The sequence below is a fragment of the Lepus europaeus genome, chromosome 18 (genome assembly GCF_033115175.1).
Source record: "Lepus europaeus isolate LE1 chromosome 18, mLepTim1.pri, whole genome shotgun sequence".
In the NCBI taxonomy this organism is placed as follows: Eukaryota; Metazoa; Chordata; class Mammalia; order Lagomorpha; family Leporidae; genus Lepus; species Lepus europaeus.
The window spans coordinates 42357320-42377341 of record NC_084844.1 but is presented as its reverse complement, the minus strand read 5'-3'; the positions used below and the strand labels follow the sequence as shown (position 1 = coordinate 42377341).

The 20022-nt window shown below is 38.6% G+C and overlaps 3 protein-coding genes across 4 annotated transcripts in view; 1 reads left to right on the top strand and 2 right to left on the bottom strand.

Annotated features, from left to right (window-relative positions):
• The window catches only part of NF1 (neurofibromin 1), a 291063-nt gene that overhangs the window by 210049 nt on the left and 60992 nt on the right, over positions 1-20022 (top strand). The window lies entirely within an intron of this gene.
• OMG (oligodendrocyte myelin glycoprotein) lies at positions 1717-3039 on the bottom strand. The gene has a single exon (XM_062175351.1). The coding sequence runs from the start codon at positions 3037-3039 to the stop codon at positions 1717-1719; it is 1323 nt and encodes a 440-aa protein (XP_062031335.1).
• EVI2B (ecotropic viral integration site 2B) lies at positions 13080-14408 on the bottom strand. Its single transcript, XM_062174777.1, has one exon. The coding sequence runs from the start codon at positions 14406-14408 to the stop codon at positions 13080-13082; it is 1329 nt and encodes a 442-aa protein (XP_062030761.1).

The window sequence follows — 20022 nt, the reverse complement described above, 5'->3', positions numbered from 1 at the left end:
TTTAAAGATTTATTTTTTATGTGAAAAAGTTACACAGAGGAGAGGCAGAGAGAGAGAGAGAGAGAAAGAGAGGTCTTTCATCCATTGGTTCACCCCCCAATTAGCCCCAACAGCCGGAGCTGTGCCGATCCAAAGCCAGGAGCCAGGAGCCGCCTCTGGGTCTTCCCATGCGGGTCCAGGGGCCCAAGGTCTTGGGCCATCTTCTGCTTCCTCAGGCCATAGCAGAGATCTGGATCAAAAGTGGAGCAGCTGGGACTCTAACCGGTGCCCATATGGGATGCCGGCACTGCAGGCAGCAGCTTTACCTGCTACGCTTTAACACCGGCCCACTCTTCTCTTTCTAAATATAAATATTCTTAAACCAAAAGAGAAGATCATCTGAGTTTTAAAAATTTCTCAAGAACATAAAATTTTCAGTATTATTTTTCCAACTCTGGAAATGTTTGAAATTAGATTCTTCCGTATGTCTCATAAATTAAATACCTCATTTGTGGCTCACCTGTCTCAGTTACGCTGTCTTGCATTTTAATCTAGTCTTAACTTAGGTTTGTCACTAATTCGTAAGGTGACTTACTTTTGTCTTTGTAGAACCTTCTCAGTGATTTTCATCAAATTTGAATCCCATTGTAGTTTGATTGGGAGTGTCAAGCTCTACCCCACATCTGGCCTTAGTCCTCAGTCTGCCTCAGTTGGCTTCATCTCCTGGTTCCAGCACCAAATGAATCCCTCTCACTTCTCTCCCTCCCTCAGTACCATCCAGGCTCGTTAGACCCCATGGTTTTATCCATAAACTGATCTTATTTTTAAGTAAGTTAAGGGTTGTGCTTTGTTATTGGGTAAGTCAGATTCTAATTTCTGAATGTACAAAAGATAAATTTCCCTCTCTTGCCCTAGTAGGATTTAATGTTGTAAATATTTAAATTTTTCAGTAGTAAAATGTCTGTTAAATATAAACTAAAACCATTCCTTTACCTGCCTTAAACTAAAGCTTTTCATTGGTTTTTAATACTTTTCTTAAATGCAAAAAAAGCCAAAGTTAAACTTTCCTTATTAAAATGCAATGCCTAGTGTCTTCTAGCTTTTTGAAGAGCTTTTGTCCATTATATAATCTGTAAAGTAGCCAAGAGTTCCTTAGAAGCAGGACATCATTTAGATTTAAAACAATTATGGCTTGTGTGTAAAATAATGATGTGGCATAACCACTCATGGGGGTGGCAGCCACAGTTTTATTTCAGTGGCAGAATCTTTGGATACCGCCTCTTTTCATTTACCTTAGAGAATTCACCAAGAACTGTTAGGTTGTTTTTATTCTGCTAGATAAGATTTGTATGACTAGAAAGCCAAACGACACAGTTATGAGCATAGACCTTTTATTTTTTTCTCAGATGTCTGACAGTGTAAACATACATAAAATACATATTAAAGTTTAGATGCTTTGTATTTTGCGCAATAAATTGAAGCCTTAAAAAGAAAACATTTCATTAAAAAAAAAGAAACTCATTAGTTTTACTTAAGACAGTAAAATAGCAGCAAGTACCAAGACATTGTGCACTTCTTTTATTTAAGACAAGTTACTTCATTTACATCAGAGTCAGAAATGTAAGACTGGCTTTCTTGAATACTTAATATAGCTTGAGTCACTGGTTAGATAAGGGCATATTTTCCCAACTGTACAACAGGGAAGAGTGCTTTCATTAGATCAGAAAATGCAGACCCTCAGACAGCCAGAATGACCACAGCATTGAGCATTAAGAGAAATGAGGCATTTACTTCCCAAGCACTTGCAACGGAAGGTAAGCGAGTCTTTACGTTTGTGGTAGTCTCTTCCCTCCGTAAGTTAAGGGTTGTGCTTTGTTGAGGCATTTCAGAGAAATTATTTGGCATGCCACTAGTGATACTTAGGGTCAGGGGTGTTGGGGATGATCTTGTTGAGCTAGTGAGGCTTGTGTTTGTAACCGTTCCATCCTGGAGATGAATAGTGAGAGTCGCAGCTGCTGCTTCGTGTGATTTGATCATTTCTGTGGCTGTATCTTCTGCATAGGGCACCAAGGCCTTATCAGTGCTAGTGAAGGTGCTGTCTTTGTTTAGTGAGACACCAAGTGTTGTTTCCTTTGCTCGAAATTGTTTGGGTATTTTGGTTACTTTAGGTTGAGTTACCATACTCAGAGAGTTAATGGTGTCCACTGTCTGCATGCCACTCATGGTGAATAAGCTTGAGGTAAATCCTGCAGGCGTGGGATCTATGTCATGTTCCCGCGGAGGTGATGTTTGGTTAGAACAGGGAGTCCCTAACACATGGGCTTTTGTTTCCATCATCCACTTCAATAAGTAAGTAATGTTTTGTCTGTGGTCACATGACCACCTGTTATTATAAAGGGTTATCTCTTGCAACTGAAAGAGTTGATCAAAAGATTGATCTGGAATGAATGTGAACTTATTGTTGTGCAGGTAAAGATGGGTGAGATTTGTCAGGTTCATTAATGTTCCTGGAAGGATTTGGGTCAAGGAATTATTAGACAGGTCCACAATAAGTAATCTGGAAGGCATGTTGGTTGGAACTGTCCAAAGTTTGTTACTACTGAGGTTGAGAACCTCAAGGCTTCTTAATGTATTTTTAATGAGGACAACCTTTTCCAGCATATTCTTAGAAACATCCAGATATTTAAGGTTCCACTGATAAGCAGTATCAGATTTGTCAAGAAGTTTAATGTTGTTGTTAGCAGCAGACACGTTCCAGAGAGACCGAGGTAACTGAGCAGGCAGGCTTTCGAGCCTGTTATTTGAAATGTCCAGGGTCCTCAGATTGGTATATTGCGTTAACTGGTTATGCAGATCAGTGAAGTGGTTATGAGACAGGTTTAAATGAATAATATTCTCTTGCAGTCCAGATGGTAATGTAGTCAAGTTTCTGCCTGAACAATCCACATGCCTGTGCCTCTCTGTGCATTTACATTGGAGAGGACAAATGCATAAAATACCAGGTGTGAGAAACAGAAGGATGAACAGGCAGGGAGACATTTTCAATATCTGATATTCCATCAGAGCCTGGAAACAAACAGATACACCCTTCTTTTAATATGCAAATACAATTTAGGCATCTGCATGGGTCAGTTGGCATTAGGCAAAATTTTCAATAAACCTCCTTGTTGTCGAGTCCTTTTATAATTGTTCCAGTGATTAAACTAACAAAGCTCCCCTTCATTTATAGTCCAAATGCCTAATCCTTCAACTGGGGCTATGTGGTAGAGAGAGATTCTCTCCCCCTACCCTATCCTGCATTTTCTCCCTTTTACCATATTTTTTCTTATTTAGCTTCCCAGAACCTTAATATTATAAAATGACATTCTCTACAAATATAAAGAGTTGCAGTCTTAAGCTATTACTATTTTTGATAACATGCTTTCTTAGATGGGGGAAAATGGCTGTCATGTCTCTCTTTAAATCTCTGCAGTAATATAAGACTCAGTGTGTATGTGTGTAGGCTGAGATTTTATTTAGATATTAAAGCAGCTCTTTGGAATTTCATGCTTGTCTTCTTAAGATAAATAGATCCTTGTAAAGCATTTTAAGGCACTTGAAAAATCCAAGTCAACACTATACCTTTAAACCTCATGTTTTCTGCAGTGATATTTTTTTTTCCTGTATATTTAAGTGCCATTTTCTAAAGGAAAAATATCTTTTTTTCTGTATCTTCTAGATAGGGCAATATGTATATATTTCTATGTATATATCTATTTACCAAGTAAATGAGTATTAAAAAGAAATCCCTCCACTGACACTGCAGCAAATTTCTGGTGCATGCACTTGCTATTGAATATATATTCAGTCTTAACGTTGACTTTTTCTCAAAAAAAAAAAAAAAGGAAAAGGAAAAATATTCGGAGTTCACTCTTTTACTGATGTAAATAACAGCTTACCATAGTGTCGTCTTCACCATCAGCATCTCATTTTCTCCCGGAAACTTAAAGCTTAGAGGTCGTGTTGCTCTGGAGAGTCGGACCCGGTTGTGGCTGTGGCTGTGCTTGCCTGCTCAGCTGCATTGTGTTGCTGTGAGCTGAGGCTCTGCAACCACCTGATCAGTACCACATAGGAGGACTGCAGCGCTGTCATTGGTGCTGACTCAAATCTATTGCAAGAGGTGCACACACGACAGAATGGACAGATTCCTTTCTAAATCCATGGCCTTGCTCGTGCCTGTGGATCTCAGATTTGTTAAAGGACAGAAGACGTGCGTGTTAGAGCCAGCCCTGCCTCCTTTCTAATCTGTCTGTTGGAGTCGGGGTTCCCCCTTTTAACATTTGCTTGTTAAGAATTTGTGGGGTTTTTAATGCCTCTACTTGAATTCTTTTTATGTGTTGAAAAATGTTAAAATGAATTAGACCTTCCTTGTAGATTGTTTCTAAGATATTAAGCTTTCTATTTCTTGCCTTTTTATGTTCTTTTTAAAATGGTACAATTGTCTGTTACTTTTAAAGAATCAGCTTGATTTTTATGTCCTTCCCTGCTGTAGTGATTATTATGCTCAGTCAGCTTTTCAAATTTATTAACCACTTAAATATTTCATCCTTTTCAGAAGGTACAGAAAGAAGTATTTAAAACATGATTATTTTATCTTTCTCTAATACAAAGGATCATTTGCCTAAGGCTACACAGAAGCTACACTACATTTTAAAATGAGCGTCTTATGCTTTTTATTATCAATTCCTGTGGTAAAATAAATATGTTTTATGTATTTAGGGATAAAGTTTTCTTACTGTTCTTCATGAAACTTACTACGGAGAGTAAGAGCATGTGAGTGGTGTTTTCTCCAGTGACATTTTTGGTGCTACATTAATGACTTTTTGATTTTGTGTTTTAAAAATAATAATATCAATTTCAGGTGATTTCTGTGGCTTTTTCATATATTGTCTTTCTGAGAAAGATTATAGTCTTTAAAGTACAGGAAATAATATAAAAGAGAAAACTTTGGTCATGAGTTTTATAGGATGCGATCAGATTTATGATTGCTGTCATTCCACTCTTTAGTGGACTGTATAAAATTTAAACTCAAATCTCATTTCCAGAATGATCAGTTTACCTTAGAAAAGAGCAAGTAAAGCCATGTGCTTTGATTACCATACTGTTGCTATTTTAAAAATAGCAATTGTTAACATGAAATCCCTTCATGACTGTTACTAACTCCTTTGTTTGTCTTTAAATTGCATTTACCATTATTTGAATTGCGGGCTCCAATAGAATTTACTGTGTTAAAATTTTAAGTTTATTTTTTTAGGAAAGAAACTAAGGGGCTGGTGTTGTGTTGTATCGGGTTAAGCCGCCACCTGTGGCACTGGTTCAAGTCCCGGCTGCTCTACTTCCAATCCAGCTCCCTCTACTGTGCCCGGGAAGGCAGTGGAGGATGGTCCAAGTGCTTGGGCCATAGCATCCTCATAGAGACTGGAAACTCCTGGATCCTGGCTTCAGCCTGGCCCAGCCCTGGTGGTTGTGATGATTTGGGGAATGCCCTAGTGGATAGAAGAGCTCTCTCTCTGTCTCTGCAACTTTGCCTCTGAAATAAATAAAATCTTTAAAAAAAAAAAAAAAAAAAGGAAGGGAGAAAAGAAACTAGAGTTGAGGAGTCCTCTTTTGTAGAAAACTAATGTTCCTCAAAAAGTGTCCATATTTCAAAAGTGTGCCAGGCCGGGGCTGTGACACAGGGAGTTAAGCTGCCACCTGCAGCACTGACATCCCATATGGGCAGTTGAGATGAAGGTTAAGACAGGCATCCCCATCAGAGTATCTGGGGCTGAGTCCTGGCTCTGGGTCCTGACTCCAGCTTCACACCAGCGCAGACCCTTAGAAGTAGCAGTGATGGCTCGAATAACTGCATTCTTGCCATCCACGTGGGAGACCTGGATTGAATTCCCAACTCCCGTCTCTGTTCCAGCCCAGCTCCGGTCACTGTGGGCATCTGAAAGTAAGCCAGAAGGTGGGATCTCTCTCCGTGTCTCTCAAATACATTTTTAAAAATATATTTTTAAAAATTTAAGGGGCCAGCATTTTGGCATAGCAAAGAAAGCCGCCGCCTGTGGCACAGGAGTCCCATATGGACACTGGTTCAAGTCCCGGCTGCTCCACTTCTGATGCAGCTCCCTGCTAATGCGCCTGGGAAAGCAGCGAAAGATGACCCAAGTGCCTGGGCCCCTGCACCTACTTGGAAGACTTAGAAGAAGCTCCTGGCTACTGGCTTCGGCCTGGGCCAGACCTGGCTGTTGCAGCCATCTGGGGAGAGAACCAGCATATGGTTCTGTCTCTCTGACTCCCTCTCTCTCTGTAACTCTACCTTTCAAATAAATAGATAATTTTAAAAAGTGTGCAATATCAGGAATTTATTATTTAGCGTTTTATTGCCACTTTGAGAGTTCAGTTGGGCACTTAGTAAGATTCTTTCTATGGATTGCAGAAAGCAGCCTTCAGTCAGAGTGCTTTAAAACCAATATATTTTTAAAAAAGGTATATTCAACAATGTTGTGGAAATACAGGGTGGTTGCTTTTGACACGTAGAATTTTGTTTCAGCTTTTATATATGCTATTACACTTGAAGGAATATGAGTAATTGACTATTTCCTGATTACTTAAATTTCTCTTTTTAATTGTAGGGAACCTCTACAGTGTAGAAGTAGAAATATCTCTTCCCATTACACTTGTAAGTACTTTTTTTTGAAGGAAAGGACATATTATTTCATTAACAAATGAATTTAGTTTAGGCTATATCAGGATTAGATTCTGAATATAGCAGAAAATTCTAATACAATAGTAGTGACAGTGTTTGTCATTCCATTCTCATTGGAAGATGGTATAAGGAATTGCTTCATATTACTGAGAGATTACTGTAACATTCTCACAAAGGAAAAGGAAGATAATTTCAATATGTTTGAATTGTAACACTCTGTTCTTACTTTTAGAAATATTCATGAAATAAAATAATAGTATATTACTCAAAAGAATAATTTTTGAAGGCTTAAGTGTTTATTACAGCATACTTTATTTTAAAATATTTATTTATTTATTTATTTATTTGAAAGACAGTGGCAGAGAGATATATGTATCTTCCATCTTCTTGTTCACATGCTAAGTGGCTTCAATAGCCCAGGCTTGGACAGGCCAAAGGCAGGAGCCAGGAACTCTATCTGGGTCTCCCACATGGATGGCAGGGGCCCAAGTACTTGGGCCATCATCTACTGCTTCCCAGCTGCATTAGCAGGAGATAGGTCAGAAGCAGAGCAGCCAGCACTGAACCCGTCAGTCTGATAGGGGATGTAGCTATTCCACATGGTGGCTTATTCCACTGAGCCACAATGCCTTCCCCTTATAACTTATTTTATATATTATTTAGATACATTAGTTTTTAGGTAAGTCTGCTGTGGTCGGAAACTACATCTATTAGACAACTATTATATTCTAAGTAAAGCAGTAATTTGCATATTTTGTGTTCTAGGATATATTATCTCTCAGCATTTTGAAAGGCATAACAAATCACCTGCTGGGAATGAATATCCATTAATCAATAGTTTCCATTTTCCTTTTACTTACTAAATTGATTACATTTGTCTGTTTTTGGTATAGTTGGATGTCTCTTATTCTAAATACTTGAAACCAGAAGTGTTTTAGGTTTGCGAATTTTTCAGATTTTAGAATATTTGCATAGCCTTTACCAGGTGAGCATCCCTAATACAAAAATCAAAATCCAGAATGCTTTGAAATCTCAAGCATTTTAAGTACAGACATGATACTCATAAAGTTTGACTTATTTTAGAACATTCTGAATTTAAGATTTTTAGATCAGGAATTCTCAACCTGTAATATATGTGATTGAATCTTCAGCTGGAAACAACTAAGAACATGCAATAAAGTATTTAAAAATACATGGAAGAAGAACTGACAGTATGGAAACTATTTGGTTAAAATCCCCATGCATCAGTCCCTTTACCCAGCCTCCTACTCCTATTTTTTCCTCAGTCAATTGTTCTCTATATGTCCCTCATTTTGGATTTATCTCTTCGCTTCCTTAGGAAGATTTAATTTGTTCTTCTATCCCCCATATGTCCTATAAATAGTTCCTAACAGCATTAACATAATTGCTTATTTGCATCATCCCACAATAGTTTCAGAATAATACCAGTATTGCTACAATTAGATTACAGACTACTAAATGAACTTTAAGATTTCTTAGCAGTTTTGTTTGCTATTAGAATTTATGTTCCTAAGGGTGTGTAGTCATTTCTGTGTTCTGTCACACCTTGAAATGAATCTTTTGTCTATATTTCTGTTATCATCAACTTGATGTAAGTTTAGGTTCATTTCTTTCAGTTGACTCTCAGTTTTTAGGGATAACTGAACTCAGATTATATAAAAAGGTATTTTCAGAGAAATGGTGTTTCTCTGACTCTTACATCCTGTTTTCTTCTTTACCTTGGTGATGATTGTTATTCATGAAATCTTAACATTACATAAAACATTTGGCTGTATCTTAATATTTCTTTTTTATAGGTATACAAAAATGTTTGTATATTGAGAACATATTGAGATATGTTCTATCTCCCCACTTCTGATATGAAAGATTGCACTATATATAGTTATATAAATGTATATTTGTATGTGTATATATACATATATATGGTTATATGTCTTGTTCTTTTTCCTTAATAATACATCCTTTAAGATGACTCTGTTCAGTACATAGGGATCTATCTCATCTATATCATGATGCATAGGACTCCATTTTGGAATGTGTCATGTGTGATGGGTATCTGGATTGTTTCTAGACTTTTGCTATTTAACATGGTGAACACCACTGTCCCTAAATAACTTCAATAAGTATTTGGAAAAGATCCCTAGAAGTAGAATTGCTGGATAAAAGGGTAAACACATTTAGAATTTTTCTAAGTATTACTAAGTTCCTCGCCGTAGACCATTCCATTTTACAGTCCCACTAGCAGTGTATTGGAGACTCTTGCTGTGCATAGCCTTAATATAAACTTGGTTTGAAAAGTTTGAATTTATATCACCTAATAGGTAACCAGGATCCCAGTATAATTTTGAATGCATTTCTCTAATCACAAAGTTGATTGTGTATCTTTAAATAGGTTTATGAGGTTCTTGTAAGTATTTTATCCAATGATTGTCTCATATATTGTTCAATTTTATGTTATGGGTCTTTTGCCTGCTCTGCATTTAAGAGCTTTTAACATTTTATTGATATTAGCACTTTGTCTTGACTTAAAGTTGCAATTTTTTTCCAGCTTGCCTTGTGTCTTTTGAATTTGTTAGGATGCTCTGTTTTTTGTTTACATTGATAAGTTTGATGTAATTGAATTTCCCTTTTTTAATTGATTCTAGATTTTGAGTTTTCCTAGGAAAATTGTTTCCTACTTCTAGATTACAAAGGAATATGTCCTGTTATACATATAATGTCATGAATTATATTTAGATTTCTGGTGTTTGTTCTTTTAAAAAATGTTTACTTGAGAGGCTGAGAGAAGTAAGAGACAGAGTCACAGAGAATTTGCATCCACTGATTCACTCAACCGTATGCCCACGGTGGCCCTGAGAACTCAATCCAGGTCTCCTACATGGGTGTGGGGACCCAGCTACTAGAGCCGTCACTGCTGCCTGCCAGAAGGTGTATATTAACAGGAAGCTGGAATTGAGAGTGGAGCCAGGACCATAACTCAGGTATTCCAAGATAGGATCCTGGCATCCAGGCTAGCAGTTTAACTCCTATGCCAAACACCCACCCATATTCCTTGTTTATTCTAATGCAGTGTGAAATGTATGTCCAATTTTATCTTTTTCCATATAGACAGCACTTGTATCCACTGATCTAATATTTTGAGTCTGTTCTTGAACTTTATTCTATTGATCTGTTTATTTAATCATCTACCAGTGCCATAGTGTTGTTTTTTTGTTTTTGTTTTGTTTTGTTTTGTTTGTAAAGCAGGAGCGGGGCCCCCTGTGAGCAAGGCTTTGGTTTCTTTTTATTTATTTATTTTATATTTATTTGACAGGTAGAGTTACAGACAGTGAGAGAGAGAGACAGAGAGAGAAAGGTCTTCCTTCCGTTGGTTCACTCCCCAAATGGCCGCCCTGGCTGACACTACACCGATCCAAAGCCAGGAGCCAGGTGCTTCCTCCTGGTCTCCCACGCAGGTGCAGGGGCCCAAGCACTTGGGCCATCCTCCACTGCCTTCCCGGGCCACAGCGGAGAGCTGGACTGGAAGAGGAGCAACTGGGACTAGAACTCAGCACCCATACGGGATGCCGGCTGTAGGCAGAGGATTAACCAAGTGAGCCACGGCACCAGCCCCATAGTGTTTTAGTAATAGATGCCCAAGGTTTTCATTATTTTTTTTTAATCAGAATTAGGTTAATTACAACAGTTACTGGTCCCTCTAACTCACTACATCTCCTACCACCTATACCAGACAGAATACCAGTGTGTAATATGTGTGTGTCTATGTTTCAGCATATAAAGTAGGTGCTCTTTGAGCCTGTGTTATTGAAAAAAGTGTTGGGCCAGGAGTCCAGAAGTTTTTAGTACCACTTTGAAGCAAGTCACTTGCTTTCTTTGGACCTGTTTTCTCAGTGGTTAACAAGCAAAAGGAGTTGAACTTTGGATGATCTTTAGGTTTGTTTCTGAATCAGGTTAACGCTAATCTAATAGGAGCACCCTGGTATGTGGTGTGAAGTTCAACTTACCTTTCATTCCCCAGTGTCTTGTCCTTTTGCTGTGTTCCTGAAATAAAATTTCTGTTCTGCATTCTGACTCTTTACTCTTTTCTCTATATTTTTTTTCATTGCAGCATTTTTCTCTCCTACACTTCTTTTATTGGCTCCCATTTCTTCCTGCTGAATAAGCAAGCACTGCCACTGTTTGGCTGCTCAAACGCTTCCCACTGACCTCAGTTGGGAAAAAAACACATGCAGTAAATGTGAATTATTTGTCTCCCTGGCAGAGAATTTCTTTTAAAAAACTAAAACCACCACAACAAATAAACAACAAAAAACTCAGCTGCTTCCAGTAGTGCGTTCTTCTGATGCACAAAGCACAGAAAAAGAGAAGCTGCCTATAGTGTTTGAGAAACGCAGACGCGACTGTGGCCAGGCCATCAACTCCTGTTTCATCTACACAAAATTGGTATTTCCCTGTTTCCCAATGCCCATCCTTCAAGAGGCCAGGAAAGAAGGTGGTAAAAAAGGAGTAAAAATGTGGGCAAAGTCTGTTAGGTAGCTACCTTACATGTAAAAGAAGGAGGGATTATGATGAGTTAAAGCATGTCAAACTTGACCAAATATAAACATTGTGTCTTATTTACTCTAACTAAAGTACTTAAAATTCAAAAGAATAATGGGATTTTCAAACTTCTGAATGCTGCTAGGTAAATTAGCTGTGAAAGTACTAAATTAGAGAAGGACATGGAAGAAACTTTTTAATTTGGAACACAGAAGAGAACCAATATAATATGACAGTAAACATCATACTTAGGACAAGTAAAAAGTTCAAGGAAGAGTTTCTTCAATACAGTCTTTTTTAAAAAAATATTTTTAAGGTTTATTTATTTATTTGGAAGGTAGAGTTACAGAGAAGGAGGGAAGACAGAGATTGTCCATCCACTGGTTCACTCCCCAGATGGCTGCACCTACTGGGGCTCCCACATGTGTTGCAGAGGTCCAAGCACTTGGGCCATCCTGTGCTGCTTTCCCAGGAGTATTAGCAGACAGCCGGAACGTAAGTGGAGTAGCCAGGACTTGAGCCAACACTCATGGGATGCAGGCATTGTAGGCTGTTGTTTAACGTGCTGTGCCACAGTGCTGGCCCCTGCAAATAAAGTCTTAACGGTCAGTAAGGGATGGCTTAAAAGGTTTAAGGAGTCCTAAAGCCTGCTCATTTTTATTAAAAATGGTGCTTAGCTCTTTGATACAAATGCTACAAGTGAATACTATGTTCTGAAAATCCCAGAACCATTGGAAGTGATCAAAGACCAAGCTACCAATGAGGATGCCACACATTTCTCTATAAAAGACACTGTTTGCCCCTGGACCGAGTGTGAGGGTGATGAGGAAGAGTATGTGCTTACTGGGCAGAGGAGCACTTCTGCACATTTGGAGGCATCCCCACAAGCAGAAATAGGTCAGTGACCACTGGCATCCTTCTCTTTGATGAAGGGTAGGCCTGCCTCTGATAACTTAGGTGTGTCAATTGTTGGCTAATAGATTAAACTTTGAAATTCCAAGTCAGAAGGGTGGTTCAAGAGTTTTAGGGATGGGAAGTATGAGCTTAGTGAAAAGTTGAGAGTTGTCCATATTTTGAAATAGTATGTTTCTCCTGGGAAACAATCATCCACATTTTGAATGAAGCAATATTTCTTTCTTCTCTCTCATTTACAGGACCTTTTTATTTCAATGCTTAAGGCTAGTTTTAAAATTAGTGTTTCCCCAACATAATAAGGAACTGTTTACATTTGAGGGAGTGTGCTCATTGTATTTTCAAGGTAAATGGCCTCAACCCCTTAGTTTGCTTTTTTGTTTCCAATGGAAGCAGAAAGAATATTGCTGTATTCTCAAACATGCAAATATGCCACCCCCACAAACTTGGATTATTTATTTAATACTTGAGATGTTGGTTTAAAATTTGGAGTATTTAATTTCTTAATCCTCTCCGTCCCAAACTTTGAAGTAGAAAAATAAAAATTTATTTATTCAAGGTAATTTTCTACACAGTTTTTCAGAAAAAAAGTCTATTGAGTAATTTTATGTAGAATCTTACTTCAAAATGGTTACTATTGACGTATACCACTCACATCTGTAAAATGTACTGTCCTTTAGAAATACCATTTACTGTAACTAGTAAATAGGTCATTGTTAAATAACTCTTTGAAAAAAATGTTCCACCTACGTACATGAGGTTTCCAGGTAGTTCCTGAACAAAAATCAAAATTTGCTGCTAGTTGCTATTTTATACAGTTCATCACATGAAGCAAAAATAAAAGATGGAGTCATTTAAGAAGGGTGGACAATCAACTGAAAAGCACATTTTGTATTTATAACAGTTCCGCAGGTGGCAGTGGCAGGGATTCGTTAAGATCTTGAGCATAGTCGAGGGGAATCGGGAACTCTTGACATTGGATCTCACTGTTGCAGTCTCCTTGACTTTTCACAAAATCTGCCTGTGGCAAGGGTAAGTTAGGTGAGTCTGGGGGAAGTGAAGACATTTGATCTTCACAGGCTTGGTTGAGACAGTCCGGAGATGGCAGGAGATTAGTAGAATCATTTGGAAGAGGAGAGGGAGTTGTCATTGGGGCTGTGACAGAGTGGACACTCTCCTGTCCTTCCAGATCTTGAAGCGGAGGTGGCGGAGGCAGATCTGCATCGTCTGACAAAGAAACGGCAGTGCCAATTGTTGATCTGTCAGCGCTATCCTCTGATGCACCATTTACTTGGTCTTTTGTTTTCTCTGCTTTGAGGCTGTTGGAATCCTCAATGTTTTCATTTGATTCAAACAATTTAATTTCTAAATTGTCTGCTGAAAGTGTGTTCTTGCTTGGTTTCCAGGCTATAAGTGAGGCAATTGATGTACGTTTTGTGGGTACTTCATTTTCTCTAATGTTATCCATACATAGGTCAGGTGTTTCCCCATCAGCAAATGGAGACCTACCTGCCCAGTTTTGATCATTTAAAACTGGCTTTCTCAAGCATTTCCATAGTACAATCATGATTATCACTATCATCATAAAAGTCAGAATTACACCAATTAATATGGCAGCTGTTGAATTAGAACTGGTCTTATGTGAGGTTTTTTTATTAGTGGTGGCATCAAAGGTGAATCCTGGCGTGATCCTCTGTGAATTTTTAACAGTTGATATTAGTTGTGTGGCTAGATCATGAGCAGTTGGTGGTATTGGTTTTGTAGACGAGATGTGAACAGGTGGTGATACTTGCTGGGTGGAAGCAGAGGTAGACTGTGTTGGCGATTGTCTAGCAGAAGTGAACTCTGATAGTGCTGTCTGTCCAGGGGACGTGTTGGCCACTGGTGGTATAGATTGTTTGATGGTGTTATAGGTAAGTGGTGGTCTGGTGGAACTTTGTACAGCAGGTTTTCCAGAAGAGGCAAGGGCAACTGGTACTGGTTCTCCAGCAGTGATTGTGGCTAGTGATCTTGGCTGCCCAGAAGAAGGGTTGTTGAATTGTGTTGGTAGAGTCAAAGGATTCCCTGTTGTGTTTTGAGAATTGGCCAAGACATCGGACATTAATGAGCTAAATATAGCAGGCTGTACCGGTTTCTCTGTTGTACTCGCCTCTATCCCTGAGGAAAATGTATTATTGCTCAGGAGTCCACAAAACAAAATTGAGATGAAATATTTGGGATCCATTTCAGAATGCTTCCTCTTTACCAGTGCCTTTATACTGAAAGAAATAAGAAAAAAAAAAAAAAACCATTGAGGAATCATTTGGTGTCTGGTCATACTTGACTTTTCATTACAGTGCCTATCATTAGTAGGTTGGTACTTAACTAGTATTTATTATTCCTCATTTAGAGTTGACATTCTGTAGGCTAGTATAAACTGCTTTTGAATATATTCCAGCTCACCCTAGAGCACTCTGACATCCTGGGCAATGATCTCTTACTATTAGGCCCAGTATGCTGGACCCATGTGCTCTCTCTGTTTCTTTCACTCTAGAATTACACCGATTCTGCTGCCTTGGTGAACACTAGTGACCATCTGTTACTTAATCCAATGGTCTTTTCTCTCTCCTCTCTCTTTCCATCCCTGCTGCCCCAACCCACATTTGACACTGTTGACTGTTCTTGTACTAATATTCCAGTAGCTTATTGTAATAGTTTTCCTGTCATGTTACTTTCACTAGCATCTCTTTTTCTCCTATCTTCTAAGTATGGATGCTCACTCCTCACCCTTATCTACTTTTCTTTATTCCTGATTCTGTAAGATTTTAGTTCTCACTTTTACACCATAATTCCCCAACCTGTATACCCACCTAAATCTCCTTTGTTCTGATTCAGTTTGTAGTGATTTCTTAGTAGACATTTCCTTGTATATACCCCATTATCAGCAGATTGAATATGTTTAAAACAGAATCATCTTTACCTCATAAAGGACTTCTCTCCTGGCTTCTCTGTGCTTGTTAGTGGTACCACCACCGAGAGTCTGCTGTAGTATTAATCTGCAGAATCTTCAGTGTCTGACACCACTTGCTAGTGGCAGCATCTCCTATTTCTAAGGCACTCCAGTCATCTCAAGGTCCCAGGCTCGGAATCCTGGGCTGCTCTCTTAATCCCATCAAGTCAATCCTATCCAGTTCATCAAGGAATCCTGTGGTTGCTTTCTTTTATGTATTGTTTAATACCATATTTTGGGTGAACCATGTTCTAGGTTTAGAGATTTATATATTTTATATGTATGTATATATTGCCTTCAGGTGTTCCAGATTCCCATGACAGAAACATAGAGATAGAAAATAGTTACAATACTGTGATCAGGTTTTTTCCATAAAGATATCAGGAGATGCACAGAAGAAGTAACTTAGTCTGGGAAGGCTTCAGGGAAGGTTTCTCCGAGAAGTAAAGCTTGAACTAAATCTTAAAAGGTCTATAAGAACAGATTAAACAAATAAATATTCCAGTGATGAGAAACAACATATGAATAGGAAAATAAAGCACATGGGTGAGCTTGGAGGTCTGGATGTGATAGATGCTAAAACTTGAAGAGTTCCGGGCAAGTTCTACTTCTGCAACCATCTAACTATCTCCCCTGTCCTCATTTGCTTTGCCTCTAAAGTGAGGAATTATACTAAATATACTTGTTTTGTACACCATCACACACACGAGGATAATTTTCTTAACATTAGGGAAAGGAAAATCTCAGAGTGTTAGATGTTAGTATTTATGATTAGTAACTATAGTTTTTCTATGATTAACAGGCTTAGCTAAGAGAGATATGATGTTCTATTGCAAAGTACAATAAGAAGTTTTGAACATAAATTGACTTTTCAGCATATTTGAGTTTTCATTCACTTATTTCTCTTAGTACATGGTGATGATCAATAAGAGTATTTAAAAGGACATGACATTTCTTCCCACAACACCATATTGTCTTTCTTTAGTTTTCACTCTAATACATCCAGCCTAAACTTAAAATGGATCTTTGAACCCTCCTGTATACCTCTGATGAGTTAATCTTGAAAACAAGCTTGATCAGGTTGTCACTTCCCCACTGCTGTTGAAACTTCTCAACTGGGACTGTCTTCTGGCTTGAGTTAACCAGGCCAGACTCAAATCTCAGGGCTGAAACTTCTCACCCAATCCTGGGCACTTTTTCCCAATGACAGCTTTTTATAAACCACACGCTTCAGCTTCACTTTTATTTATACTCTTTTTTGCCCTCATAGGGTGTTCTTTCCCTATATCTCACCCTTCCCCCTCTGACTGCATATCTGAACCTGTCTTCATTTTTCAGGTGTTAGTTTAAATTCCCTTTTTGAACCAAGTTGTCTGATAGAGTGCAACTGCCCACTGAATCCCCATGCTTCTTACTGTTTTTATGACTCTCTAGATAATTCTTCATGTATTGACCTCACTCACACTGCTGCTCTCCCAAATAATTGTGTTTATGTTTTACTACTTGGATGTTCATATTTTCCTTGTACTGTTGCTACCCTCTCAAACGAGATAAAAAAGATCCTTGATGGAGGCAGAAAGAAATGAAAGAAAAATACTTGTCTGGAACGTACTCTGTGTTGTAGTGTCTCAGGTATTCTACATGCTTCATTTCATTTAACTTTTAAGTGACTGTTTGAGAGTGCAGCAGTTTTCTCAATGTTACATTGCCATCGGTTGGTTGAGAATTTGTTAGCTGAGACTGATTCCAAAGCTGGTGCTCTTTCTCCCACCCTGCACTGCCTCATGTTAAATTTTGCTTTCTCTATAGCATAGTGCATTCAGTGTTAGGAGCTCAGCAAACACTTAACTGGGTCAGGCTGCTTGTTTCCTTTCTGTTTACTTTTTATTGGTACTTCTGCCAGAGTATAAGCACGGAAGGTAAAATTTAAGTCAATAATTTCTGCTTGTACAAAAGATTTAAAAGTGAAGGAAAATGAAACTTCTGGAGATTTGAGTCCTGCCATGGGTTATTGTGTACTTCCTACCAGATGTTTTTAAAGATGACCCAAAATCTTATTCTTCAGAGTTTCATTTTTTAAAATTTTGTCAAAAGCACTATGTGAAGCAACAGAAAATATAGGCCATGAATTATCTTCAGCCAAAAATGTTTTCTCTTTTGTGACTTTGCTTAAAATAAAGAAACCATATGGTTCCTCTTTTCAGTTAGCTGAAAATTGCATTAGGCAAGGAAAGAACCCCAGTAAGAACATAATTATTTATAAGCCCAGTTTAGTTTGTAAGATCAGTTTTGATAGGTTCATAACTTCTTATGTCAGTAGGAAGTTGGTAGAACCTTCAGTGAGATTTTCACCTGTCACTTAAGGGTTACTATAACATTGAAACTAACCTCATCTCTGATCTGCCACTCTGTCGCACTTGCCAGTTAGCAATTTACCTGTCTGGAATCTGCCCCATCAGAATACGAGAATCTGTGTTAGAGTCCTAACACAGCAGTTCGAAAAGTGTGGAAAAGGAGGAATGAGACTTAATAGAAGACTAAACCAGGGCTACAATTGTGAGAAAAGGGGTTTTTGTCTGGAAGTTGTGAGGCCAGTGTTAGTACCAGTGGGGAAATTATTTAACATACAGAATACGTAAGTGGTATGTGCCTGACGTACAACATTGCTTCCCCAGGGAAAGAAGGTAATAAAAAAGAAGACTATGGGACAGAGGAATAAAAAGGACAAGGAAATTTAGAATAACATGAAATGGGCCGGCGCCGCGGCTCACTAGGCTAATCCTCCGCCTTGCGGCGCCGGCACACCGGGTTCTAGTCCCGGTCGGGGCACCGATCCTGTCCCGGTTGCCCCTCTTCCAGGCCAGCTCTCTGCTGTGGCCCAGGAGTGCAGTGGAGGATGGCCCAAGTGCTTGGGCCCTGCACCCCATGGGAGACTAGGAGAAGCACCTGGCTCCTGCCATCGGATCATAGGATCAGCGCAGTGCGCCGGCCGCAGCGCGCTACCGCGGCGGCCATTGGAGGGTGAACCAATGGCAAAAAGGAAGACCTTTCTCTCTGTCTCTCTCTCTCTCACTGTCCACTCTGCCTGTCAAAAATAATAATAATAATAATAATAATAAAATAACGTGAAATGACAAAATAATGCAAGGACATAAAAAATAGTTCAGAAAAGAAAAGTAAACATTATAGGAAGCCATAACTTTATGTAAAAGGGGAAGATCAATGAGTAGAGAAGGTATTGAAAAGATGAAAAGTTAGTAAACAGGTAAAGGAAGTAGAGTTACGTATTTAGTAAGAAATTAGAGGATTAAAGTGGGTAAAATGAAGAATTTGGGGGAAAAGATTGAAGTGGATCAAAGAGGCAGCCACAGAATGCTGCTTCCTGTCACTGGCCTGTGTTTGTGGGTGCAGAGAACCTGCACAGAGGGCACTGTTTCCAAGATGGAGGACTCAGATGAAGCACCCTCTCAGCCTCCCATGTCTTTCATTTCATGCTTTCCAGTCTGCTGTAAAGGTACTTAAAATCCTCTCTCTCTCACTCTCTCTCTCTTCCTGACTATAACCCAATGTATGCCTACTAGTTGATGTGATGAACCTCTGTACATTATATGTAGAATTTGCCTAGAATCTCTTAGTCTGCTGTTCAGGCAAATCTGAAGTATACTAACTTTGCTATGGCAGTATTTTACTCATTATTTGAGGCTGGCACTTTGAGGTTTAAATCTGTAATGCTGATCCTTTGCTTTTACAAAAAAAAATTTTAAAAAAATAAAAACATAAACTGTTTTGAACTAAGCATTTTAAAGGCAATTGAAGTGAAGCATGAGTGTCCATGTATTAGACATGTTCTCACAATGTAGGAGTACCTAAAAGACGCAATGTTAAAAACTGATGCTGGCAGGTGGGCATTTGGTACAATGTAAGTTATACCACTCCCTGAGATGCCCACATGCCATGTTAGAGTACCTGGGTTTGAGGCCCCGCCCTGCTGTCCATTCCAGCTTCATGCTGATGTAAACCTTGAGAGACAGCAGCTGATGGCTCAGGTAGTTGGATCCTTGGCTTTAGCCTAGCCAAGCCTTAATTGGTGTAGACATTTGGGAATAGTGACCCACTGGATTAGAGATCGCTGTTTCTAACTCTATCTCTCCACCTCTCAAGCATGCAAAATAAATAAATATAATGTGCAAAATAAATAAATATAATGTTCAAAATAAAACTGGTGCTACTAAGTTTGCTATGCTAAGAAATGTAGGGAATCAGAAATTTAGAGACAAAAAGGCAAGTGCAGATAGAATATCAAAAAAATCTGTGTTCTACTTCTTTGCTATAATAAAAAATTTAGTAGTGATATTATCTCCAACTAATGATGTTCAACCTCAAAACAGAAAACTGCAGTTGTATGTCATGAAGAAGAACCGAAATTGACTTTGAACTATAATAGAAAGTATTTGATGGCTGTCTGTTAGTAGTACCTTCATCAAATGCTCAGATGAACTTGGTGGTGGTGTTCCCTTCTTACAGTTAAGGAAACTGAAACAGAGAAGTAGGGTAACTTGGCAAAATGTCACAGCTCTTGAGTTGTGGCACTAATAGAGAAAACATGCCAGTCTTGTGCCCTTGACTTCTATTATCTATCACTATATAGGCTGCACAGCCTTTCATAACAAAATTATGACATAGAAAAGCTTTGTGAAGAAAGGAGATGTCAACTGGGAACAGAAATGGAAGTAACTTTAGGAGGTGGGCTTGCATAAAAGGTAGGAAAAGAAATATCACAGAACCCACTGTAGTCCTGTGCATCTATGAAAATAGTTGTGGGAGTTTTAAATGCTTAGCCTATAAGACA

Excerpts from the sequence above, each read along its gene's own strand:
- OMG (XM_062175351.1), bottom strand. The coding sequence starts at position 3,039 with ATGGAATATCAGATATTGAAAATGTCTCCCTGCCTGTTCATCCTTCTG.
- EVI2B (XM_062174777.1), bottom strand. The coding sequence starts at position 14,408 with ATGGATCCCAAATATTTCATCTCAATTTTGTTTTGTGGACTCCTGAGC.